This window comes from Lithobates pipiens, unplaced genomic scaffold (assembly GCF_037356315.1).
Source record: "Lithobates pipiens isolate NorthernLeopardFrog02 unplaced genomic scaffold, aLitPip1_a1.2 Scaffold_3, whole genome shotgun sequence".
In the NCBI taxonomy this organism is placed as follows: Eukaryota; Metazoa; Chordata; class Amphibia; order Anura; family Ranidae; genus Lithobates; species Lithobates pipiens.
The window spans coordinates 220,557-247,546 of NW_027507790.1; the positions used below are offsets into that span (position 1 = coordinate 220,557).

The 26,990-nt window shown below is 42.7% G+C and overlaps 1 protein-coding gene across 1 annotated transcript; it reads left to right on the forward strand.

The window, feature by feature from the left end:
* The first annotated feature begins 6,918 nt into the window (after positions 1–6,918).
* On the forward strand, positions 6,919–26,588 carry PIP4P1 (phosphatidylinositol-4,5-bisphosphate 4-phosphatase 1). Its single transcript, XM_077461120.1, has 7 exons — positions 6,919–7,176; positions 11,312–11,496; positions 11,614–11,720; positions 14,519–14,624; positions 16,873–16,925; positions 17,021–17,111; positions 24,954–26,588. Exons 1-7 carry the CDS (start codon positions 7,020–7,022, stop codon positions 25,095–25,097), a joined length of 843 nt encoding a protein of 280 aa, XP_077317246.1. The 5' UTR covers positions 6,919–7,019; the 3' UTR covers positions 25,098–26,588.
* Positions 26,589–26,990: the final 402 nt, after the last annotated feature.

A 26,990-nucleotide genomic window follows, 5' to 3' on the forward strand; every position in this document is an offset into this window, starting at 1 on the left:
TATACAGTGCCTTGCGAAAGTATTCGGCCCCCTTGAACTTTTCAACCTTTTGCCACATTTCAGGCTTCCAACATAAAGATATAAAATTTTTATTTTTTGTGAAGAATCACCAACAAGTGGGACACAATTGTGAAGTGGAACGAAATCTATTGGATTTTTTAAACTTTTTTAACTAATAAAAAAATGAAAAGTGGGGCGTGCAAAATTATTCGGCCCCCCTGCGTTAATACTTTGTAGAGCCACCTTTTGCTGCGATTACAGCTGCAAGTCGCTTGGGGTATGTCTCTATCAGTTTTGCACATTGAGAGACTGAAATTCTTGCCCATTCTTCCTTGCAAAACAGCTCGAGCTCAGTGAGGTTGGATGGAGAGCGTTTGTGAACAGCAGTTTTCAGCTCTTTCCACAGATTCTCAATCGGATTCAGGTCTGGACTTTGACTTGGCCATTCTAACACCTGAATACCTTTATTTGTGAACCATTCCTTTGTAGATTTTGCTGTATGTTTGGGATCATTGTCTTGTTGGAAGATAAATCTCCGTCCCAGTTTCAGGTCTTTTGCAGACTCCAACAGGTTTTCATCCAGAATGGTCCTGTATTTGGCTGCATTCATCTTCCCCTCAATTTTTACCATCTTCCCTGTCCCTGCTGAAGAAAAGCAGGCCCAAACCATGACGCTGCCACCACCATGTTTGACAGTGGGGATGGTGTGTTGAGGGTGATGAGCTGTGTTGCTTTTACGCCAAACATATCGTTTTGCATTGTGGGCAAAAAGTTTGATTTTGGTTTCATCTGACCAGAGCACCTTCTTCCACGTGTTTGGTGTGTCTCCCAGGTGGCTTGTGGCAAACTTTAGACGAGACTTTTTATGGATATCTTTGAGAAATGGCTTTTTTCTTGCCACTCTTCCATAAAGGCCAGATTTGTGCAGTGTAAGACTGATTGTTGTCCTATGGGCAGACTCTCCCACCTCAGCTGTAGTTCTCTGCAGTTCATCCAGAGTGATCATGGGCCTCTTGGCTGCATCTCTGATCAGTCTTCTCCTTGTCTGAGCTGAAAGTTTAGAGGGACGGCCAGGTCTTGGTAGATTTGCAGTGGTCTGATACTCCTTCCATTTCAAAATGATCGCTTGCACAGTGCTCCTTGGGATGTTTAAAGCTTGGGAAATCTTTTTGTATCCAAATCCGGCTTTAAACTTCTCCACAACAGTATTACGGACCTGCCTGGTGTGTTCCTTGGTCTTCATGTTGCTCTCTGCGCTTTCAACAGAACCCTGAGACTATCACAGAGCAGGTGCATTTATACAGAGACTTGATTGCACACAGGTGGATTCTATTTATCACCATCAGTCATTTAGGACAACATTGGATCATTCAGAGATCCTCGCTGAACTTCTGGAGTGAGTTTGCTGCACTGAAAGTAAAGGGGCCGAATAATTTTGCACGCACCACTTTTCAGTTTATTATTTGGTAAAAAAGTTTAAAATATCCAATAGATTTCGTTCCACTTCACAATTGTGTTGATTCTTCACAAAAAAATTAAAATTTTATATCTTTATGTTTGAAGCCTGAAATGTGGCAAAAGGTTGAAAAGTTCAAGGGGGCCGAATACTTTCGCAAGGCAATGTATATATTTTTTATACTAGTAATGGCAGTGATCAGCAACTTATACTAGGACTGCGATAGTGTGGCGACCAATCTGACACTAACTGACTTACTGCCACTGACATCACCAGTGCCACTAATACAGTGATCAGTGATAATTCTATACTGTCACTGTCCTAATGGCACTGGCTGGTAAGGGGTCAACATCTAGGACAATCAAGGGGTTAAATGTGTGCTATTTTTACTAACATCTCTCTTTGTTTCCTATCCTCTGCAGGGATAAGAAACAGAGAGATTGTTCCTTTTGTACAGAGCCCTGTATTGATTATCAACATGGGGCTCTGTGCTGTGATTGGACACATTATTTATGGTCGGGACTTGCTGGCAGACTTCTGCTGTGTACAGTCACAGCAGATGTTGGGGGGGGGGGGGGGGGGAATGGGCACCCTCAACCTGTAAGCAGACAGCAACGTACTGTGCACGGGCAGTCCTTAGGTGATAAAGGATGAAAATCAAATCATTTGAAGAGTTAGTTCACTTCTAATGATATTTGCACACAAAAAAAAAAATATATCCCTAGGGACATTTATTGATTTATTTTTGTCATCTGTGTTCAGGGAGATTTCTCTTCACTTCCTGTCACACTGCCAAAACAAAAAGAGGAAATGCTTCCAAAGGAGGGAGGGAAACCCTGGAATGTTTCCAGAATTAGTGGAAGATTTCCCCTCTATTCCTCTTCAGGTGACAACTGAAAATTCATTGCTTGTAACATGATTTGTGAATGGAGGAGCGTTTCGTCAGACACAGGATTCTCTCCTCCTGTCACAGATCATGTTACCAGCAGTGTAATATGCTGCAGAAATCTCCCTCCACTGATGCATCCATTTTTACTGTGGGCAGCTGAACCTGCTGCCTGTTCACTTCCTGGATTTACACAGACACACCTCCAGCTCTCATTGGCCCTCTTATGACTCATCCCCTCTCTCTCTCTCTCTCTCTCTCTCTCTCTCTCTCTCTCTCTCTCTCTCTCTCTCTCTCTCTCTCTCTCTCTCTCTCTCTCTCTCTCTCTCTCTCTCTCTCTCTCGAGAGAGAGAGAGAGAGAGATGGATGTCATAAGCTTAGGCTTTTTACCAGACAAGAAACAGGAAGTGGGCTGTATAAGGTATTTACTGACAGAAATAAAAAACATGTTTTACTATCCAAAGTTAAATCAACAAGGGCAGAAGATTTAATAGATGGACAGATGAAAAAATGTCTGAAGTTGCGCTTTAACCGTTTCAGCCCCGAAAGATTTTACCCCCTTCCTGACCAGAGCACTTTTTGCGATTCGGCACTGCTTCGCTTTAACTGACAATTGCGCGGTCGTGCGACGTGGCTCTCAAAGAAAATTGACGTTCTTTTTTTCCTAGAAATAGAGCTTTCTTTTGGTGGTATTTGATCACCACTGCGGTTTTTATTTTTTGCGCTATAAACAAAAATAGAGCGACAATTTTGAAACAAAAAGCATTATTTTTTACATTTTGCTATAATAAATATCCCCAAAAATATATAAAAAAAACTTTTTTTTTCCTCAGTTTAGGACGATACGTATTCTTCTACATATTTTTGGTTAAAAAAAATCGCAATAAGCATTTATTGATTTGTTTGTGCAAAAGTTATAGTGTTTACATAATAGGGGATAGTTTTATGGCATTTTTATCAATATTTTTTTTTTTTACTAGTAATGGTGGCGATCAGTGATTTTTTTCATGACTGTGACATTATAGCGGACACATCGGACATTTTTGACATATTTTTGGGACCATTGTCATTTATACAGCAATCAGTGCTATACAAATGATTGCTGTGTAAATAACACTGGCAGTGAAGGGGTTAACCACTAGGGGGCAGTTTAAGGTTTAAGTGTGTCCTGGGGAGAGATTCTAACTGTGGGGGGGTGTGGCTGCATGTGACACATCACTGATCTCTGCTCTCAATCACAGAGAACAAAGATCAGTGACACTGTCACTAGGCAGAACAGGGAGATGCTTGTTTACATTAGCATCTCCCCATTCTTCCTCTCCGTGAGGCAATCGCGGGTATCCCCCCGGAGATCGAGTCCGCGGGACCCGTGATCGGACTCACGGAGGTCCCAGGCCAGTGCGCAGGATGGCACGGCGGCAAATTTAACTACAAATTTATTACAGGTAATCCCATTTGCCCAGCCATGCCATTCTCCCGACGTACATCGGTGTGCGCCGGTCGGGAACCGGTTAAGCTGGATACACACTTTCTGTCGATTTTTTCCTTTAGATTTACCAAAATCTTATACTATGAGGTCAAACCTAAACACTTTCAATTTGTATGCAGTCAGGCAGACCCTTCCACTACATAGTTTTAGTACATCTAAAGGAAATCAAACAACAAAAGTTGTATAGTGTGTATCCAGCTTTAGATGTGGTGGCTACATTAGGTTTTCAGGCTTTTATTCCCCTCTGTTCTCACATGGTGATCTGACCAATGACACACCTCCTGTATTAGACTGCGCAACTCCGGATGAAGGAGCACAGGAGGCACAGCAGCATTGTCAGACTGGAGGGAGGGAAGTGTTAGATGTACTAGCAGATTTAGATACACTAACAGATTGAAGCCGAACTCCAGCTAGCACTTTATAATCAGTTACAGCAAACCGTTTTGTTCCTTTTGGGATGACGGATTTTCATAAATAAATAAAAGCTGACTATTGTAAGCACCCCTGTCTGTGTTAAATGTTTTTTTTTTCTTCTCAGCCCTCTAACTGCTACATCTGCAGGCCAGCTTGTTCTTTTAAAAAAATAACAGACTTACTGACAAGGATCACCAGATATAAATAAAGAAAATAAAGCTTAAAAATAAAATGAATGCAGTGATCACATCTAAAAATTGGTGAGCTGCAAAATAATAAATGTTTTCTTTTGGGCTTAATACTGCTTTAATGTTCAGCGGAAGCTGTAGTGCAAAGGTTTTTTTATTTTACAAATGACATTAAAGGTAAACAAACCCTTTCATATATTATTATTATGATTTATATAGGCGCCAACAGTTTACACGGCACTTTACAATGTAGAGGGGGGACAGCGCAATTACAATACAGTTCAATACGAGCAGGGCCCATAGAGCTTACATTCTAAAGGGAGGGGGTGGTGGTACAAAAGGTAATAGCTGCAGAGAATGATTTGATGGGGGTGTCTCAGGGACAGTTAGGTGGGTGTGGGATAGGCTTCCCTAAATAAATGAGTTTTCAGGGATCTCCTAAAGGTGGACGTGGTAGGTGCTGATCGGATATACTGGAGTAGGGAGTTCCAGAGGATGGGAGAGGCTCTGTAGAAGTCTTGAAGGCGAGCATGGGAGGAGGTAACAAGGGAGCTAGAAAGCAGGGGGTCCTGGGAGGATCGGAGGGGACGATTTGGGACGATATCTGCAGATGAGGTTGGTGATGTAAATAGGGGGGATGTTGTGAATGGCCTTGTATTTTATGTTTAGCATTTTGAATTTTACACGGTGGGGTAGGGAAGCCAGTGAAGGGATTGGCAGAGAGGGGCAGCAGTCACGGATCGGTTAGTGAGGTGTATCAGTCTAGCAGCAACATTCATAATAGACTAAAGGGGAAGCCTGCTTAAGGGTAGGCCATTAAGGAGAGAGTTGCACTAGTCAAGGCGGGAAATAATCAAGGAGTGAACAAGTTGCTTTGTGGTGTCATTAGTTAGGAATGGTCGAATTCTGGAGCTATTGCGGAGGTGAAGGCGGCAGGATTTAGGCAGTAATTGGATATGGGGGCTGAAGGAGAGGTCAGAGTCAAGGATAGGGTTGCCACCTGTCCGGGATTCACCCGGACAGTTTGGGTTTGGAATTATGTGTCCAGGTTTCAAACGGCCTGAAATCTGGACACATTATTTAAACTGGACCATGGCCACCCAGCAGGGTTACTGGCTGCAGTTGTGTAAGTTGAGTGTCTGTTACACTCTCTTTTACAACTGCTTAAAGCCAGCACTAATAGTCCCACCACATACAGACAGGAGAAGAGAGAGGGCTCAGTCTGCAAATCTTTCTTCTGCCCCTACACCTCTTTGTCTGCCCATACTCCAATCCATGGCACTGTGCCTCAGAAAAGAGAAGTGGGGGCCTGAAATTTGAAGTCCAGCAGCCTCAGATACATGTGGATGAGAGGTGCTGACTGCCAAGGGGTGAGTGAGCTCACCATCCATCCCTGTCTGTGATTGAAGTCTCCCCCCTTTTCTCTCCTGCCTCTGAGTGAGTACACTAAGGTAAATCAGGGTTCTTAGAGCACCCCTTATATCACAGTTCCCATTTACACCAAAGGCCACAGTGTTTCCCCTTACATCAGAGTCCTCACCGTACCTCAGAGTACTCAGTGTTCCCCCTTAAATCAGGATTTCCAGAGCATCTCTTATGTCAGAGTCCCCAGAATTCTCCCTTACATCAGAGTCTGCAGAGTCCCCCATTTACAAGGGAACTCTCTGGATTCAGATGAAAAAGGGGAACTCTGTGGACTCTGATGTAAAGGGGGACTCTTGTGATTAACTCCATATGATTAGAAATGCTATTTAATTGTAAAATATATTTATAGTTTATATTTGAAAAAAAAAAAATTGCTGTGCGCCGCTAAAGTGTTCGGGTTTGACATGAAGAAAAGGTGGCAACCCTAGTCAAGGATGACACCCAGGACCCTGGCATGTCTGGAGGGACCAATGGTTGTGTTGTAATGGTGAAGTCACGGGGGGGGGGGGGGGGGGGGGTGAAGGCGGAAATATAACAAGCTCAGTTTTAGAAAGATTGAGTTTGAGGAAGTGGTGTGACATTCATATTGATCTGTCATTCTGTAAGTTTGAGATCCGTGAGGAGATCGAGGGGGTGAGTTGGGGAGTGGAGAGATTGATTGCAACTTATCAGTGTTTAGATGTGCTGTCTGCATTACTTTTCACCTGGTGATCCTACCAGTGACAAGCCTCCTGTCCTAGGGTGACAACGTTCACTCACTATGTAGGAGCAGCGTTGTCACCCTCGTCTCCATTATATGGAGTTATTACAAAGTCAATAGACGAAAACGGATAACACAGAGTTCAGCTCTGCACACAGAACTGGGGTAACTGACTACTCAGTTCAGTTACTGTTTTCTGTATGTGTTGTAAATAAAGCTACATGAGAGGAAAAAAAAAAACGATCCACTAAATCAGGTGATTGTCACATGAGCGTGGGACCTTTGTTTGCAATTTAGGAGCACGTGATAAGACGTAAACCCTTCTCTGCGCGTGCGCGCTCTAGAAGCCTCCCGATCCACCTCCTGCGCAAGCGTAGTGCGCAGCCGCAGTGAGAGGTGCGTCAGCAGACGGGAGAAGCAGCAGCAGTCGTGTGTGCCGGTGATCGGTGGGAGAGAGGGACATGGCGGATGGAGAGCGCTCCCCTCTCCTCTCGGATCTCGGGGATGGAGGCGGCATGGGGGCAGCCGGGGGCCCCGGAGCCCTCTCGCCAGGTAGCGGTCTTCCCTCTGCTCCTCCGTACGGTGGTCCTGGACCCACCCCCAGCAACAAGCCGCAAGGTAAGACCCCGCCTAAATCATTTGTTTATTGGCGAGCTCTGGCTGCCACGCCCACATCACTCGTAGTCGATGTGCGTTGCTGATCAGCTGAAGCACACACACGATGGGCGGGGCCTGTGAGTAGCAGAGGTGATTGGCCAATGGGGGCAAGTGGAGAGAAGGTGAAGGGGGCTGGGTTCCTATCAAACCAGGGGCGTGGTCTGATTATTGAATGCTATGTAATGGTCAGTGAGCAGCATGGGGACGGGAGCATTCAGTTGTGTTAGTGGGCACCAGGGTCCCAAACAAGCTGTGCCTCAATGGGGCCCTGAGAAAGAGCTGAAGGAGGGACACAGTCTAATAAAACAGTGGGCAATGTGTTTTTTATTTTTATTAAAATTTGCAACTGGGTTGCTCATGTATATGTGTGTGTATTTTTTTTAATAACAAAGCGGTTATACTTACCTACCCTGTGCAATTTATAATGCATAGAGTGGCCCTGAACCTCTCTTCTCCCCTTCCTGCGGGTGCCCCCATAGCGAGCAGTGTGTCGAGGGAGCACCTGTTCTGGAGCCGCGCTGTGTGTGTCTATAGAAATGCACAGCATGGCTCAGCCCCGCCCCCTCCTCTTTGGGGTTGAGTGACAGCAGCAGGAGCCAATGGCTTCCTCTGCTGTCTGTGTCCCCTGTGAGACCAGGAAGCTCACTGGATCAGTGAGAGGAGCCAGGTATGTGTTTAGGGGCAGAACAAGTAGTGTGACGTCTTTTTTTTTTTTTTTTTCTTTAAAGCGGAGGTCCACCCTAAAGTGGACCTTCCGCTCATCGGAACCCTCCCCCCCTCCGGCGCCACAATTGGCACCTTTCAGGGGGGAGGGGGGTGCAGGTACCTGTACAGTACAGGTATCTGCACCCACTTCCGGGATAGCTCTCTGCGGAAAGGGGCGTAGATTACGCCCCTTTCAGAAAGTCCCCCGCTGCCTGCTGGGAAACACAAATCCCAGAGGCAGCGGGTCCATCCTTATTGCGCAGCGCGACTCACGCATGTGCAGTAGGGAACCGGGAAATGAAGCCGAAAGGCTCCACTTCCTGATTCCCATACCCAAGATGGCGACGGCAGCACCCGAGAGACGATCGAGAGATTGGCTTCGGGTGCCGACATCGCGGGCGCGCTGGACAGGTAAGTGTCACTATTTTAAAAGTCAGCAGCTGCACTATTTGTAGCTGCTGGCTTTAAAAAAAAAAAACGCAGAGTCCCGACGGACTCCCGCTTTAAAATGATTGTAAACAATCACCTTGTAAAACAACCCATAATGTTTAAAATATAAATGAAAGGCGTATGTGTGTATATCAGGGCTTGACAAATTTGCTTTGAATCTAGGAGCCAGTTAAAAAAGTTAGCCAGTTTTTTTTTTTTTTAGAGTGATATGGATTGTCAACTCCCGGAGTAAGGCCAGTAATTTTCACCCCCTAACTCACAACAGAGCACCCAGTCAATAACTCCAATGTAACGCTTTTACATCAGGTTTATGGGCTGACCAGAAAGAGTAAGGCTGGCAACAGATGGAACTGGTTGGCTTAGACAGGTAGCACTGGTTTGGAACTGACAGATGGCACTGATTGGTAGTGGCACTGGTTGGTGGTGGCAGTGCCGGCAGATGGCACTGATTGGCACTGGCAGGTTTCACACTGAGCCCTCAGTAACTGTGTGAAACTGTAACAGAGAGGAGCTGTCAGAACTGAGCTTAATGTCGGGGGGTGGGCGGGACCCAGCAGCTATCATAAAGCAGCCAATGATTGGGCTGCTTAAGAAAAGGGACGGGGCCACATACATGTAGCGGCCCGCCCAGATCCTATTGACTGGTGTTTGATAGCTGCTGGGTACTACCCCAGCCGGGTCCCGCCCACCTCTGACATCAAGCTTAAATCTGACAGATCCTCCTCCCTCCTCACTGTTACTTTTCAGTTTCACAAGAAAGAAGGCAAGAGGCAGTCAATGTCTGGGGCATTGGGAGTTATAGTGAGTGGGCTGGTGACAGTCTAGGTGCCCGAGGGTGCGATTTCTGGTCGCTATGGCGACCTGGGGTTTGTTGAGCCTTGGGGTGTGTGCGTATATGTGTGTGTGTGTATATATGTGTATATAATATAAATATATATATATATATATATATATATATATATATATATATATATATATATATATATATATATATATATATATACACCCCCCCCTCCCACTTTTGTTTTTAAATAAGTGATACCCTCTGTTCTCAACTGCTTAAGAGTTGGGGAGAAGAGGCAGCAGCATAATGAGCTTCCCAGTGAATGGCTGTGCAGCGGAGACGTGTCAGTACAAGTCTGATCATTGGAGAGTACAGAATTAGAGTTTCATTGGAGAACTGACCATGGTGTGTTCTCCTGCTTAGTGTGGTTAGTTTTTAATAGAAGAGCAGGGGGACTGGCAGGAACACAAAGGCAGTAATACAAAGAGAACAGGATACTTTCTCATGCAAGTACATGGTACAGCATGCACATGTCAGGAGCATGAAGTGTTGGGGTAACAAATGTTTTACTGCAGGTAATCGTAATCCTCATGCCTTCCACAATCATAATATCCATTTTGCTTCCTACCTTTTTTATTTTTCTAGTCTGACTCCACCCCCCTTCCTTCATTCGTACCTAGGCAAGAATGAAGTCTACCCTGCTCCAGCAGCCTCCTGGGATAGCCGTGTCCGCTATCCCAGGAGGCGTCAGCTTACAGAGGGCTTGTGGAGGAGGGTGGTACTGGTGGCGCATCATCAGGGGGGCGTCTGCAAGAACCTGGAAAAGACAGCTGGCTCCCGATTATGTCCGAGTGGAAGATGGTGACGGGATTAGTTGGTGGATCAGACGGCAGGATAAAACTGGATTTCCTGTGTAGATGAGTATGCTAACTCAGGGTTCAAGACCGAACAGCAAAAAGGAATAGAAGACAAAATGTAAACATGTGTGCACAGGCCTTTCATTGCAAAAGAGACCTGCAGTGCCCTGTAGTATCTAAACTGGAGCTGTGCAGCTCAGTTTATGTTTCCGCACACTTGCCAGCATGACTGTACATCTGCACATGCACAGAAGTGATGTCATTTCACTATGTTAAGTTTTTCATAATGTGCTAGTATGTGATCCATACTAACAGATGATGCTATTGCCTTGCAGGGTTTTATTTATTGGTTTACTACTGCTTTTAGTGTGTATGTATGTGTGTGTGTGTATGTATGTGTGTGTATATAGATATAGATATATAGAGAGATATATATAGATATAGATATATATATATAGATATAGATAGATATAGATAGATAGATATAGATAGATAGATATAGATAGATATAGATAGATAGATAGATATAGATAGATATAGATAGATATATATAGATATAGATATATATCTCTGATCCTACTTTCTGTATTTTTGCACTTATCAAAAAAAAAATTCTTAAAACACCAAAAGGGAGCCAAAAAGAGAAGTTCATTGTTCTAGTTTACATTCATGAAAAGCTGGTACTATTTGGCACGTCTTTTGGGCTCTCACAAAGTGAAGAGGGGACATGGGTCAACAAGTTAATATATTTTGATTCATATGGGCTACGACTCCGGCTATATCTGTTTTAGAATTGCGCAATGCAGGTCTGTCTTGTGACTTTTTATGGCCCTATTCGATGATACTGGATGCAGTGGATTTATTGTATGTTAGGCAAAGTACTTGTGAGCCATGCTTATTATATCTCTTCTCTCAATCAGTATAATATCACACATATGTTAAACAGTCAGTATTTACTATTACACAAGTCATACCCTATATTTAGAATACTAGCCAACAGCCAAGCAGATAAATGGTCACTGTGTAGGCATTGTAGCCGACCAAATTTTGCCATTTTTATATTGTTTTCCGCCTCTCTGCATCCATTCTTAGGTGTGTCTATGTTCATGCACCTAGCTTTCTGGAAAGCAGAGTGCCTTTTACACATAGATGACATTCTTATGATCCTTTACTGCCCGAATCACTCTTGTAATACTTGGATTGCTAGTTAAACAAAGTTTATTTTGTAACTATTTGTTCTTCTTGCTAAATATTTGTTTTAATTGTGTTCTGAACTTTTTTTTTTTCCCTTCCTTATCAGGATTTCCTGTGTTCCCGGCAGGTCATGCGTTACCTAGTGAGGACCCTCCACCTTATTCACCACTGACAAGTCCTGAAAGTGGCTCTGCTCCTATGATAACATGCAGGGTGTGCCAGTCACTCATAAATGTGGAGGGCAAAATGCATCAGCATGTAGTAAAATGTGGAGTCTGCAATGAGGCCACAGTAAGTAAATCAGCGTGTCTGTAGGACAGAGTATCTGTTTTAGGTGTACTTTTTAAATTGTGAGAAGAGGAGTTGTTCCTGTATGTCTGCCTAATGGTTATTCATTACTTCCTGCAGCCCATAAAGAATGCCCCCCAGGGGAAGAAGTATGTTCGTTGTCCCTGCAACTGTCTGCTAATTTGTAAAGTCACCTCCCAGAGGATAGCGTGCCCCAGGCCATACTGGTGAGAACAAACCACACGGGAAGGGCAAATGAATGCATGTTATTTACAATGTCTTGGACCCCTTTCCCACTGGGCCCACGGCTACGTTAGCGTTAAAACACCGCTCGTGTTGGCGGTGCTTTAGCGTGTTTAAGCGGTGCTTTTCGTCTGCTAGCGGGGTGCTTTTAACCCCAAAGAAGGGGTTAAAAACGCTTTTGAAGCGCTGCCCATTCATTTAAATAGGCAGGGTGTTTTAGCAGCGCTCTGCCCCAAGGGCACCATCCTAGTGTAAAAAGGCACACTGAAATGAATGGGAGGTGGTTTTCAGGCATTATTTAACCACTTACAGACCGGACCATTTTGCTGGTCAAAGACCAGACCACTTTTTGCGATTCGGCACTGCGTCGCTTTAACTGACAATTGTGCAGTCGTGCGACGTGGCCCAAACAAAATTGACATCCTTTTTTTTTTTCCCCACAAATAGAGCTTTATTTTGGTGGTATTTGATCACCCCTGCGGTTTTTATTTTTTGCGCTATAAACAAAAATAGAGCAACAATTTTGAAAAAAACGCTTTACTTTTTGTTATAATAAATATCCCCCAAAAATATATAAAAAACATTGTGACTGCGACATTGTGGGGGACCCATCGGACATTTTTGACACATTTTTGGGACCATTGTCATTTTTATACAGTAATCACTGCTATATAAATGCAGTGATTCCTGTGTAAATGACACTGGCAGTGAAGGGGTTAACCAGTGGATGGCAGTGTAGGGGTTAAGTGTTCCTAGGGGTGTGTTACTAACTGTGGGGGGTTGGGCTTTCATTTAGTGAACACTGATCTCTGCTCCAATCACATGGAGCAGAGATCAGCGTCACTAGTTGCTAGGCAGAATGGAGAAATGCTGTTTACACGGCATTTCCTCCATTCAACCGTCCCTTGAGACGATCGCGAGGATGCCCGCGGCGATCGAGTCCGCGGGTCCCACGACCGGACTCACGGGGGTCCCGACCAGCGCGGTAGCGCGGCGGCGCGATCCCGATGGCAGGGCGGCATTGAAGATTGGACGTACCTGTACGCCAATATGCCTGCCCGTGCCATTCTGTCGACGTACATCGTCGTGCGCTGGTCGGGAAGTGGTTAAAGACTAGTTCCAGTGAAAGGGGTCTGTCAGGTGACATTTCCTCTGTTATTAAGTTAAACTTAGGCTTGGTTCACACCTATGCAGTTTGCTTTTGATCTATCTCTACATTGCTTTTTGCCATTTGTTTTTGCACATACATATTTGATGCATTTTTCACAAGTTGTTACATTCTGTTTGCATATGTCTGCATTTATTTTCCTTCCTTTTTTTTTATATATTTTTTTTTTTTTTTTTTTTTTTTTTTTTTTTTTTTTTACCAATTTGTTGTTCAGTGGATTAAAAATGCAAATTGCAGCAAAAATGCACTACATGGTTTTCTGCAGCTTCTCCATTGAAGTCTGTGGAACCACAAACACACAAACACAGAGAGCAATGATCAGACTTTATTACAAGAAACTCCTTGTACAGAAGCAGTCTCACACTGGATTAGGCCTCTTGCAAACGATACTCCTGTTTTGAGCATCTGCTTTTTTTTTTTTTTGCCTGAGACAACACACAGATCCATCTTCCTGCATAGCAGGAAGACAAGATCCTGTGTCATCCCCTGTTTATTTCGTCAGATTCCCATTCTGTCTCTACGAGGAATGATTGCAGGTGGCCGTTGAGTCCGCCGGACATGCTGATTGGCTTTCCCGCTGGCCAACCGGCGTGTGCCCACAGAACCTTGTGCACGAACCGACGTGTGTCGATGCATGCAGCCGAGCCAACTTGCTGCAGTATAACTGCGGAGGCTAGTTCGCAAGAGGTTAAGCAGCGCACTTTTTCTATTCTAGGATAACGCTCCCTCCCTGTATCTATGGTAGGAAGTGTTAGGACTGATCTTCTCTCTGCTTTCTCCCTCTTCATTGGCTGAGAGGCAGCATCTGGAGCCATTGGATCATGCTGTTGTCAATCGCAGTTAGTGAGGATGGGGCGGGCTGAGCCACACTCTGTGTGTCTTATAGGAACATGGAGCGAGGCTTGGGAGCTAGCACGCACAAGTGCCCTCATAGCAAGGGGAGGGGCCCATAGCCCCGACACGGGATCTAGGAAGAGGCAAATCGGGGCTGCTCTGTGCAAAACCATTGCACAGATTAGGCAGTTCTAATGTTTATTTTTTAGTTAATTTTGCAGGGATTCCCGCAACCACCTGCAGTAAAAACATGCAGGCTACCGTTCATTCTGAATGGCACTTCCCATGGCACCTCCCATGCATGTAAAAATCACAGCGTGTTTGCGGATGCGGGAACCACAGGGAAATGGCCTGGTCAAAATAACCAGGCCATTTCCCTGCAGACTGCTTTTTGAAAAAGGTTCATGCACCTTTTGTCTGAGGGAAATGCAGGCATGGCAGCCCATTCACATGAATGGGCTGCTGTGCCCATGCAGAAGGGACCTGCGTACCCGCATAGGGCTGTTACCCCACTGGTTGTTCCATTGTTCTTCTTCTTTAATCTTTGGTTGCTATATATCACTGGCTGTTAGTGGCAGTACATGCCATATATTAAAAGATGCTGTTTGAAGGTAATATAGTATGTTTGTTACATTCTCTGAAGTGAGTGTTATTAGATTGCACTGGAGAGTGCAACTATATTCCTTTTGGATTCAGTGAACATGTAACAGTGTATTGTAATAAGTGCTCTTGCATAATTTAATTTTGAAAGAATAACTAATGTTTGTCTGATTTCACCAGTAAACGAATCATTAACCTCGGCCCAGTCCATGCTGGTCCCCTCAGCCCAGAGCCACAGCCTGTCGGCGTACGAGTCATTTGTGGACATTGCAAGAACAATTTTCTGGTATGCAAAATTGTGTAATGTTATGCCATTGAATTGGGGTGTTCTCTTGGAAATAATGCTTTTTGAAACAAAATTCAAGTGTGGGGTCATTTTGTTGTATGTGGATTTTCGTGGATATGATGCAACTTGCTATTTATGCAGTTTGTAATTGCCTAAATTGCATTTCATTTTATAAAGCTACTGTCTGTCTTGTCTTTGTTAATGGTGTGGATGTAGCCTTGATTAAACAATGAGTTCTCCTATGGGAGATAGCATGTTACATCTGTTTATAAGGTGGAACATGTAACATGCTCCCACTTCTGCAGCCTCCCCCCCCCCCCTCATTGTGATAGAGGCCCGGTGACCTTCTCCCCACACCCACTGTTGCAATTTGAAAGGTACGGCGCTGTGTGATCCGTGAATGAACTGCAAGTGCCGACAGCATTTTTCAGCTGAAGACTTCTAGTTCTTAATGAACTACCAGGGCACTAGTGAATGCTCTAGGTAGTTAATTGAGTCTTCCTGTCATTGTGTAACTGCCCGTACAGACAAATGGCTTACATTGACAGTGTGCGGGAACCTGATCTGCTGATCGTGGGTGCAATGCTTTACAGGCTCCTAAATATAAAAGAAAGTGTATTTATTTTACAAAGGCAAACTTCCCCTTTTAAGACTGGTGTGAACTGTAATGGCAGAAATCTTTAGCTGTGGCTGTGAGAAGTTAGATGCAGCCCCGTTTACTATAATAACAGGTTGCCAGCAGCCGCAGCTACTACCACGTTGTGGTGTCCAGCAGCGATCACTGTAGGCAGTCACTCATCTGTGCAGATAGCTGTGACCACCGGAGACCTGTAATAGTGATAGGGGCCGAAAACTTCACCCAGCTGCTCACAGCCATCTAAAGATTCCTGCTGCCACAACTTGCACCAGCCTTCATCCCTGGTGTGAATGTAGCCTAAAGCCCCATACACACTATCAGTTTTTCTGCTGAGTTTTTCCTTCAGATTTACCAAAACCGTATAATATGAGGTGAAACCTTAGGAGTTTCAATGTGTATGCAATCAGGCAGGCCCTTGTACTACATGGTTTTGGTAAATCTGAAGGAAAAGCTCAGCAGAAAAACTGATAGTGTGTATGGGGCTTAAGGGGTGCTGTGTACGGCTGTAGTGTGCGTGTTTAGGTGTTAATAACAAATTATCGGCACACAGTCACATCCAGTGACTCACTCCTGGATCTCTACAACAGTACAAATTAAGAGTGCGGAGCAGAACACTTGCAGCTACTATTTATATTTTAATTCTTTAGAACAGATCCTGTAATGGTGTTCTGTTTCAAATTGGTATGTATGCAACATATAAAATGGCATCTCTGGTTTCTACATGTGTGTTTTTTTTTTTTTTTATTGCCAATCAAGAAACCTCTAATGCAGTATTTTTTAGCTTTTCTCAGAAAGAAGTATCACTAAAAATCAAGGTTTTATTGAACCCCTTTCCCCCTCAAGAGGACCTATTGCATGGAGCACTTGGTCTCATTCCAATCTCTTAGATTGTAAGCTCTAAGGAGCAGGGCCCTCTGATTCCTGTTGTATTTTCACTGTCTGCCCTCAAGTTGGAAAGCGCTGCATAAACAGTCGGTGCTATATAAATCCTGTAAAATAATAATAATCTGTGCTGTATTTGCTGAGCTGCGTGGTTGGAAAGCTCCACTCCCTCTATACAACTTTCCAGTTTGGGAGAACCCTTGCTAATAATTATACATACAGCTCACAGTATATTAGTGTTATGCTCTCTGGGAAAACACTTCAGACATTTGTGGTCATTGGGAAGAATTGCCTTCTTCCATGGAACCCTGGTTGAGAAAAGCTGATCTAGTGTAATAAAAGCATTGCGCTGCAGACATATTTCTAAGCACTCAGGGAATACAGTCGTTCCTCAAATAGGAAAACTGGGAACATCATCATGTCATTGTGGTCAGGGGTTCTGCATCTCTGAGCTCCTTCTCAATAGTCCTTATCAGTAGCAGGAGGCAGCTGTGAGACCAAAATAATGACTTTGCCTTATGCCACCCCTACTAGGTGCTGCCTGAGTGCCTTGTGGTTTACATAGAATGGAGACAATTTATTCTAATGTATGCAGGTTTATGTGACCCGATGGGTAATTGTGTGCTTTTACCAATGCTATCGTGTGTCTCTCTCTTGCAGTTTGCATCTGTCTTGAATTCTTGCTTTTGTCATTCTAAAAGGTTTTTTTAACCACTCTTCTTTTCTCAGTGGACAGATTTTTCAGACCGGACGCTGGCACGCTGCCCGCACTGCCGGAAAGTGTAAGTGTCAGAGAATGATAAGCTCGTTCAGGATGGGGAAGAATGCTGGCACTAGACTTAAGCCTCAATTTTACCATATCTATTTTCGTCTTCAGATCCTCTATTGGACTGAGGTACCCACGAAGGAGATGTGTGTGCTGCTTCTTATTGGGATTCGTCTTTGCTGTGGCTGCCGCTGGACTTGTGGTAAATATTTATCTAGAATTGGATACTTGGTTTCATTTTATTTCATTTTTTTTTAATGTAATTTAAGACTGTAGGCTCAATTAACAAAGCTAACGCACCAGGATGAAATTACTATTTTCGTAAGTGTCAGTTATTTTCAGTTGCATCCAATAAAATTGGAAAATTATAGTCACATGACTGAAATTGAAGTGCCTTAGGCTTGTGTAAAGCATGCATTTAGCCTTCTATCTGTTGCATAGTATACAGTGGATCATAAACAAGCATCACCCCTGTTTAAAATGATCACAGTGGGGGTTATTTATGAAAGGCAAATCCACTTTGAACTGCAAGTGTACTTGGAAGTGCAGTCGCTGTAGATCTGAGGGGAAGATCTGCTGATTTTATCATCCAATCACGTGCAAGCTAAAATGCTGTTTTTTATTTTCCTTGCATTTCCCACCCCTTTGGATCTACAGCGACTGCACTTCCAAGTGCACTTTCAGTGAAATTTCAAGTGCACTTTGCACTTGTAATGCAAAGTGGATTTGCCTTTCATAAATAAGCCCCATTGTGTTGCTTTGCAGCCTGAAACGAAGACAGACAGTTTTTTTGTTTTATCCAGCTGTATTTACTTAGTGCAACTTATAACATCCAAGTGAAAGATAAAACACCAAGTCATATATTATTATTATTTATTTATTTGTTTTTCCCAAATCAGTAATTCGGTTTTTGAATAAAAAAAATCACCCCCTTGTATCAGTATTTTGTTGAACCACTTTTTGCTTTTAATTACAGCCTTTAGTCTCTACTTACTATTCACATCTAGCCCATTCTTCTGTGCAGAACTGCTCAAGTTCAGTTAGATTTGATGGTGACTGTGGACTGCAGTCTTCAAGTCATTCCACACCTTTTCAATGGAGTTTAAAGTGATTGTAAGGCTTTGTTTGTTATTTAAAAAACAATGTCATACTTGCCTCCACTCTGCAGCTCGTTTTTGCTCAGAGTGGCCCCCGATCCTCGACTTCTGGGGTCCCCCGACGGTGCTGGTATCTTTCCCTGGCATCATATAACCCCCCCCCCCCCCCCTAGGAGAAGCGTTCTCCCGGGAGTTACCTTGCGGGCGTGTTCCTGAGTCCAGCATTTGCAGACGCAGAATGCCAGACTTGGGCCCCCCCCCCCCAGTGCCCGCATCATTGGATTTGATTGACAGCAGTGGAAGCCAATGGCTGCGCTGCTATTAATCTATCCAGTCAAGAGCCTAGATAACAGGCAGAGGGGAAAACCGCATCTCCGGTGTGGGAATTACAGATCTCGGGTGAGTGAAACGGGGGGGGGGCTGGTCAGTGACTGTTTTTTCACCTTAATGCATAGGATGTATTAAGGTGAAAAAACATGAGTTTACAACCCCTTCAAGTTTGAGCTCTGACTAGGCCATGCAAGGACTCCTTCAACCACTGTGGTGTCCATTCATTTTTGCTGTGTGTTTTTGGGTCATTGTCATGTTGGGAGGTAAACCTTCTTCCCATTGACAATTTTCTGATAGAGGACAGCAGATTTTTCTCAAGAATTTGATGGTATTTTGTCCCATCCATTTTCCTTCTATCCTGACAAGTGCTCCGGTCTTGCTGCAGAGAAACACCCCATAACAGGATATTACCACCTCCATGCTTTGCTGTAGGAATGGTGTTATTTGGATGGTGAGCTGTATTGGCTTTCCGCCAGACAAATTTTGTGTTGAGGCCAAATAATGAAATTTTAGTCTCATTTGACCACAACCCCTTTTTCCATGTGGCCTCAGAATCTTTAACCACTTCCGGACCGGCTCTCCCGTCTGAGTCTCCATACCATTGTTTGGCTGAAGCAATATCAAAATGTCACTTCCGCCCATAGCTCTTAAAGAGAAATAGATTTATTTTTATTCTTCTTTTTTTTTTTTTTTTTTTTTATTACCTTTTTCATTTTATTGCATTTTTGTGTAAATATGAGATCTGAGGTCTTTTTGACCCCAGATCTCATATTTAAGAGGTCCTGTCATGCTTTTTATTTTTTCTATTACGAGGAATGTTTACAATATAAAGAATGTTTGTTTACATTCCTTGTAATAGGATTAAAAGTGACACAATTATTTATTATTATTAATATATATATATATATATATATATATATATATATATATATATATTATATATAATTTTTTTTTTTTTACAAGAACAGTGTAAAAATAAAAGGGCTTGCGTGCAGAAGCGAACGCATACATGAGCAGCGCCCACATATGAAAACTATGTTCAAACCACACATGTGAGCTATCACTGCGATCGGTAGAGCAGAGCAATACTTCTAGCACTGGACCTCTGTAATTCAAAACATGCAACCTGTAGATTTTTTTTTTTTTTTTTTTTTTTTTAAAGTAACCTATTGAGATTTTTAAGGGTAAAAGTTTGTCACCGTTCCATGAGCGGGTGCAATTTCGAAGCGTGACATGTTGGGTATCAATTTACTCGTGTAACATTATCTTTCACAATATAAAAAAATTGGGCTAACTTTGTCTTATTTTTTTTTCCAAAAAAAAAGTAAGCTTGTAAGACTGCTGCGCAAATACGGCATGACAAAGTATTGCAACGACCACCATTTTATTCTCTAGGGTTTTATAAAAAAAATATATATATGTTTGGGGGTTCTATGTAATTTTCTACCAAAAAAAACTTTTCAACTTGTAAACACCAAATCTCACAGGCTCAGTCCTTAAGACCCCTTTCACACTGGGGCGTTTTTCAGGCGTTTTTCATGCGCTTTAGCATTAAAAAAAAGCGCCTGAAAGAAGCTGCAACTGCAATCCCAATGTAAAAGCCTGAGGCGCTGCGCTGGCAGGGCGTCAAAAAAAAGTCCTGCAAGCAGCTTCTTTGCAGCGCTTTTGGAGCGGTGAATAAAACGCTCCTAAAGTGCCCCTTCCTATTGAAATCAATGGGAAGCACCTGTAAAACGCCAGAAAAACGATATTGGCAGCAGCGTTTTGTGGACGCTTTTAACCCTTTATTTGGCCACTAGCAGGGGTTAAAAGCGCCCCAATAACGCTCGAAAAACGCTGGTAAAGCGCTGCTAGTTTAAGCGGCGCTTTACGGGCGTTTTTCGGGCGCTGACATTGTGAAAGAGCTCTTAACCACTACAATACAGGGCACTTTCACCCCCTTCCTTCCCAGCCCAATTTTTAGCTTTCATCGCTCTCGCGCTTTCAGTGACAATTGCGCGGTCATGCTACACTGTACCCAAATGAAATTGTTATCATTTTGTTCGCACAAATAGAGCTTTATTTTGGTGTTATTTATTCACGACTCCGTTTTTTTATTTTTTGCGATATAAGCGCAAAAAAAGCGGAAATTTGGAAAAAAAACAATTTTTTCTATTTGAAAAGAAATCCAATAAAATCAAATTTTGTCATAAATTTAAGCCAAAATGTATTCTGCTACATGTTTTTGGTAAAAAAAAAATTCCGTTAAGTGTATAATAATTGGTTTGTGTGATCACGGACATATGTACGCAAATGATCATGTACATATGTGTGCAGGTGATCACGTACATATGTGTGCAGATAATCATTGGGACATGTGATTTTAGTGGGACATATGTGGGGGACATGTTTTTATTATTAGGGACGTGTGTTTTTATTATTTGGGGACATATGTGGAGACTGTGTTTGTACTGTGTGGTGTGTTGACACTAGACTGATGATCAGTGAGTGAAAAGCTGTAAAAAGCAGCCCATACTCACTGATCATCAGCTGGCTGCAGCGTTCTGCTCTCCTCTCCTCAGCGATGACTTCCGTGTGAGGAGAGCCGATTGCCTAGCAACCGGCTGTTTGTTTACATCACATGATGGCCGTGATTGGACACGGCCGTCATGTGATCAGGAGGGCCAATCACAGAGCCCTCCTGCCAATCTGAGATGTGCCGTGTCCGGGTGACACGAGCACATCGGGATTGCGCCGCTGCGTGGGCACGCGCGGCGCGCGATCCCGCTACTTCTGAAGGACGTTCCTGAACGTCCTATCAGGAGTAGACGGCTCCCACCCGGCCATATATATGCATTGGCCGGGTGGGCATTGGTTAAAGCACTTGGGCTTTCACATTGGGACTGCAGATGAGGCTTCTTTCAAGCACTTTACAGGCGCTTTTTTAATGCTAAAGCGCCTGAAAAACGCCCCAGTGTGAAAGGGGTCTAAGTGGTTAAGGTGAGTTTTGGCAAAGCTGCTCAGTCGTGACTGCATGTGGCCTTTCCCTTTTTTTTTTTTTTTTTTTTTTTTTTTTTTTTTTTTTGCAACCCTCTCACACAAGCCACATTTGTGGAAAATTTGTGATATTGTCACATGCACACACAATGACCACTCTGTCAGAAATTCCTGCAACTACTTCAGAGTTGCTGTAGGCCTCTTGGTAGCTTCTCTGATCCGTTTTCTCCTGGCTCTTTCCTCCTTTTTTGGAGTGATGTCCTGATCCAGGGAGAGAGCCTGTGTTGTACCAAATACCTTCCACTCCTTAATAGTAGACTTCACTGTGCTTATAGGCATTGATAAAGCTTTTGACATTTTTTGTATCCATGTCCGGACTTGTGCCTGTCCACAACTTTATCCCAGAGATCTTTTAAAAGTGCCTTGCCACCCATAGTTGATTGTTTGCTTGAGTTGCACTACCAGGGACTGAAATGCTCCAGGAAAGCTCTTTTCATGCTCGGCTGATCACAGTTGAAAGTCAAATGACTGTGTGTCATTGAGGAGGTGAATAGCTACATCTGATTTTACAAGTCCCTTTTTTTTTATTTTTTATTTTTTTGGAGATTGGTGATCCTTTTTTCCAACTCAGTGATTTATTTTTATTTTTTTCTCTTCTGACATGTTGGTGTGGGTGATTATTTTCTATATGCACTGTAAATGACTATTAAGTGAGTATGCTTCGGCATATAGTGGATATAAAGTCTACACACCCCTGTTAAAATGTCAGCTTTTTGTGTTGTAAAAAAAAGACAAAGATTCATAATTTCAGAACTTTTTCCACCTAAAATGTGACCTATAAACTGTAAAACTCAATTGAACAGCTGAAATCTTTTAGGTGGAGGGAAGTAAAAATAAATAAAATAATATGGTTGCATTAGTGTGCACTCCCTTAAATGAATACTTTGTTCAAGCACCTTTTGATTGTATTACAGCACTCAGTCTTTTTGGATATGAGTCTTATCAGCGTGGCACATCTTGACGTGGCAATATATGCCCACTCTTTGCAAAATCACTCCAAATCTGTCAGATTGTGAGGGGCATCTCCTGTGCCCAGCTCTCTTCAGATCACCCCACAGATCTTCAGTCAAAATCAGGTCTGTGCTCTAGCCAGACCATTCCAAAACTTTAATCTTCTGGTGAGGCTATTCCTTTGATTTGGATGTATGCTTTGGGTTGTTGTCATGCTGAAAGATGAAGTTCATGTTCAGATTTCTAGCAGAAGCCTGAAGGTTTTGTGCCAATATTGACTGGTATTTGGAACTGTTCATAATTCCCTCTACCTTGATTAGGGCCCCTGTTCCAGCTGAAGAAAAACCTCCCCAAAGCATGATACTGCCACTACTAAGGATGAGCTGAACACCCCCCCCCCCTGTTCGGTTCACACCAGAACCTGCGAACAGACCTAAACTTCGTGTGAACTTTAGAACCCTATTAAAGTCTATCCAACGTTCCAGTCGAACATGAGTTCGACTCAAACTCGAAGCTCATCCCTAGCCACCACCATGCTTCATTGTGGGTATGGTGTTCTTTTGGTGATGTGCAGTGTTATGTTTGACACAAAAACATCTATTGGAATTATGGCCAAAAAGGTCAACCTTGGTTTCGTCAGACCATAACACATTTTCCCCACATGCTTTTTGGGAGACTTCAGATGTGTTTCCGTAAAATTTTTGCGGGGCTTGGATGTTTTTCTTGGTAAGAAAAGGCTTCCGTCTTGCCACTCTACCCCATAGCCCAGACATAAGGAATGTGGAAGATTTCTGTCACATGTACCACACAGCCAGTACTTGCCAGATATTCCTGCAGCTCCTTTAATGTTGCTGTAGGCCTCTTGGCAGCCTCCCTGACCAGTTTTCTTTGTGTCTTTTCATCAATTTTGGAGGGATGTCCAGTTCTTGGTAATGTTGCTGTTGTGCCATATTTTCTTCACTTGATGATGACTGTTTTTACTGTGTTCCATGGTATATCTAATGCCTTGGAAATTATTTTGTACCCTTCTCCTGACTGAGTGATACCCTTTAACCACTTCAATACCTTAGGGCGTCATTATACTTTGTGAGTGGATATCAGATATCATTCTTTCCAGCCGGCGAGTCTGTGCACGTTGAGAACGATCATAGTGGCAGTTCCACCGCTTGATCGTTCTTATAGGCGACGGGAGGAGACGTTAAACCCCCCCCCCCCCGCGCCATCCGGGGCTTCTCCGACCTCGCCTGTGCCATCAGGGGTCTGGAGAAATAATTGGCCAGTGCCGGATGACGACAGTAGAGATTTCCGGTGACCAGATGGTCACCAGTCATCGCTATGACCGTCGGAGTTCCTGAGAGTAAAAAAAGCCACGGTCGTGCTATCAGCATGAGGTCTGTGAATTATTATTATTATTTTTATTCTCGATCTCATGCTTTTCAGCCTGGAGGAGAGATGTGGGGTCTTATTAACTCTCCATCTCTCCGTAAAAAGGACCTGTCACAATAGATTCCTATTACAAGGGATGTTTACATTTCTTGTAATAGGAATAAAAGTGTTAAAAAAAAATGTTATAAAGGTGTAAAAATAAGTAAAATAAATTAATTTTAAAACGCCCCTGTCCCCGGTAGCTCGCGTTCAGAAGCGAACGCATATGTAAGTCCCACCCACATATGTAAACTCTGTTCAAACCACAGATGTGAGGTATCACCGTGTGCATTAGAGCATGTGCAACAATTCTAGCACTAGATCTCCTAAACTGGTAACCTGTAAAAATTTTCAAAGCGTCGCCTATGGAGATTTCTAAGTACCGAAGTTTGGCCTCATTCCATGAGAGTGCGCAATTTTAAAGCGTGACATGTTGGGTATCTGTTTAATCGGCGTGACATCTTTCACATTATATAAAAAAAATTGGGCTAACTTTACTGTGTTTGTTTGTTTTTTTTTGTTTTGTTTTTTTATTTTTATTTTTTTATTCATGAAACTTATTTTTTATTTTTTCCCAAAAAAAAGGCATTTGAAAAATTATTGAGCAAATAAATTGCAAGATAAAAAGTTGCAATGACCACCAATTTACTCTCTAGGGTGTCTGATAAAAAAAAACAAAAAAACATATATAATGTTCGGGGGTTCTGAGTAATTTTCTAGCAAAAAAGATTTTTTTACAGAGAAGTGCCAGAGGCCCAGTATTAGCCCTTGTACACACGGTCGGAGAATCCGTCCGAATGTTTCTTATCGGACTGTGTTGTCGGATAATCCGATTGTGTGGTATGCATCGAACTGATTCCGTCCGAATATCTGTCGGACCCAATTTTATATATATATATATATATATATATATATATATATATATATATATATATATATATATATATATATATATATATATATATATATATATATATAAAATAAATTTTTTTTTTTTTTTTTTTTTTTTTATGGCAGAGACCTGACATTTTAACGGGTGTGTAAACTTTTTATATCCATTGTATACTCCCTTCATAAATGGTTAACATTGAATAAAGAAAAGGCATAAGTTGGAATTTAGCCATAGCTTCTATAGTCAGTGCTGCAACATTTGTCATATGTTTAGGTACCTATTTTTACACTATGATGTTTGTTTTGTCTTGCAGGCGGGCACTTGGACGTTGGCACGCAAATTTGGTGGAATCTATGCCTCTTGGGCGCTAGTGCTGCTGTTGGCATTGATATGCATTGGGCGTGCCATTTATTGGGCATGCATGCGAGTCAGTCACCCCATCCAGAGCTTCTCATGAGCCTGTCTAGACCTGCCTCCCTTAGCTCCTCCCTTTGGTGGCCAGAATGGAAGTAACCTCTGGAAGGCACAAGGCGGAGTCATTGCAGTGGCCATTGACCAGCGGAATGAATCCATGCTGCCTTATGAAGCAGTGCTGACTATAACTCCACTATTCTTAACCCACCTGCTAATGTTTACTGCTGCCCATGGTTAACCTCTTCACCACCAGGGGCTGCAAAGCACTGCAGGATCCTGGAGCTGCAAAGGGGTTGACTTGCTTTTTAATCATTCTGTTTTTAAAATCAATTTGTAGGGAAACGAAAGAACTCCTGGTCATGCTGCAAGCTGTGTGTGCCTTGTAGCAGATGCAGGGTTGTGTTTACATGAAGGAGGAGCAGGGGGGGGTTTAAATATGTGTCATAGTAATTTGGGGTAATTGTACAAAACAGTCACGGCATATACAAGGGTAAGGCAGCGGAAGCCAGGATGGAGAGCCAGCCTTGGGAGGATGTTTTTTCCTTATAGTTTCATATCCTCCTATTTGTTGCACCTTAAATCCATTTTTACTTACTGGAAAGAGTGTTTGGGTTGTTTGTGTTTTTTTTTTTTTTTCCAAATACTTAAAGGAGAATAGTTCCAATTCAGCCTTTCCAGAGAGGCCTTCAGAACACTATCTTTATTTAGGACAAGGACCTGCTGTTAGTCGGTCTGGAAGCAAGAGGTAGAATATTGCTTTCTTTCTGAAACCTATTACAAAATAGCTGCATGAATTGAAGAGTCCTTGTCGCATCATATTTTGTTAGGTATAGACAGAGTACATTTACCCAGTCTTTTTCACTACCGGTTCATTCATTTACCTGACTGTGTGACTTAAAGCAGCAGCCAGTACAAATGAACCAAAAAAATTTTTTTTTGAAGTTTTAGGATATACATGGAAAGCCAATGCGCTGTTGTGTCGTGTAAAGAAGACCACTTCAGGCATGTCCTTGGTTATGCATTAGGCTAATATTTTAGAACACACTGGAATTTTATCTTTAGTAGCCTTCTCCATTACCAATCTTGGAAAACCTAAATGTTTTACGTTGCTACCTCTAGAACACTACATAGAACCACATGTACTCTCCATTAGATTTTGGTGCTTTGGATGCCTCGTTTCTTGTTTTTATCCAATTGTTCTGTAAGGAGGGCATTATCCTAATTTTATAGGGAGGAATACTTTTGATTGCAGAAATGGTGACTTTGGGGTGGGAGGTAACATCGGTGTAACCACGAAGAAGATGAAATCCATTGTGACTTCTGCAGGGTCCAATCTGTTCTCTTATCTGTGCAGCTGAGTTGTAAATAATTGTAATTTTTCTCTTTTTGTTGCTGCTGTGCTTCCTGCAAATTTTATTTCACTTGAAAATATAAATGTTATTGTTTTTTCCTTCTTATTTTTGACTCTGTGAAGCATTGTTCCTTGGCCTTTGCGGACAAAACATTAAAGAGGAGATGCCACTTTAATTTTTAATCATGTATTTACAGATATAGATTCCTGATATTTCTATGTTATTGTTTTGAAACCCCTTCATGTATCCAGTGCAAATAATCTAGCTTTCAGCTGGGACTGCAAAGTCAGGTTTTCTCAGGTGTGTAGTAACTGAACTTTAGGGCTGCTGCTAGCCATTGTAAAGCACACTCAATAAAGAAGTGTACCTAAGGGATAACTAAACCAAAAAGCAATATAGTACAGCTTACTTGATAGGGTAGCTGTATTTTATATTATTATTTTTTTTTTATTAGGCTAAGAATATTTTCAGCAACTACTAATCCCACCAGTCCTCATGTAATGGACATGAAACAAGGCAGGCATGTTTGAAGTATAGCTTGGATGAGAACCATGGCTATGTCTCCTTTTATGCCCTACACGGTG

What these genes read in the sequence shown, in the direction of transcription:
- PIP4P1 (XM_077461120.1), top strand. Translation starts at nt 7,020, where the DNA reads ATGGCGGATGGAGAGCGCTCCCCTCTCCTCTCGGATCTCGGGGATGGA. An exon ending in GAGTCTGCAATGAGGCCACA is followed by an intron (nt 11,497 to 11,613) that starts GTAAGTAAATCA and finishes TACTTCCTGCAG; the next exon opens with CCCATAAAGAATGCCCCCCA. An exon ending in GCGTGCCCCAGGCCATACTG is followed by an intron (nt 11,721 to 14,518) that starts GTGAGAACAAAC and finishes TGATTTCACCAG; the next exon opens with TAAACGAATCATTAACCTCG.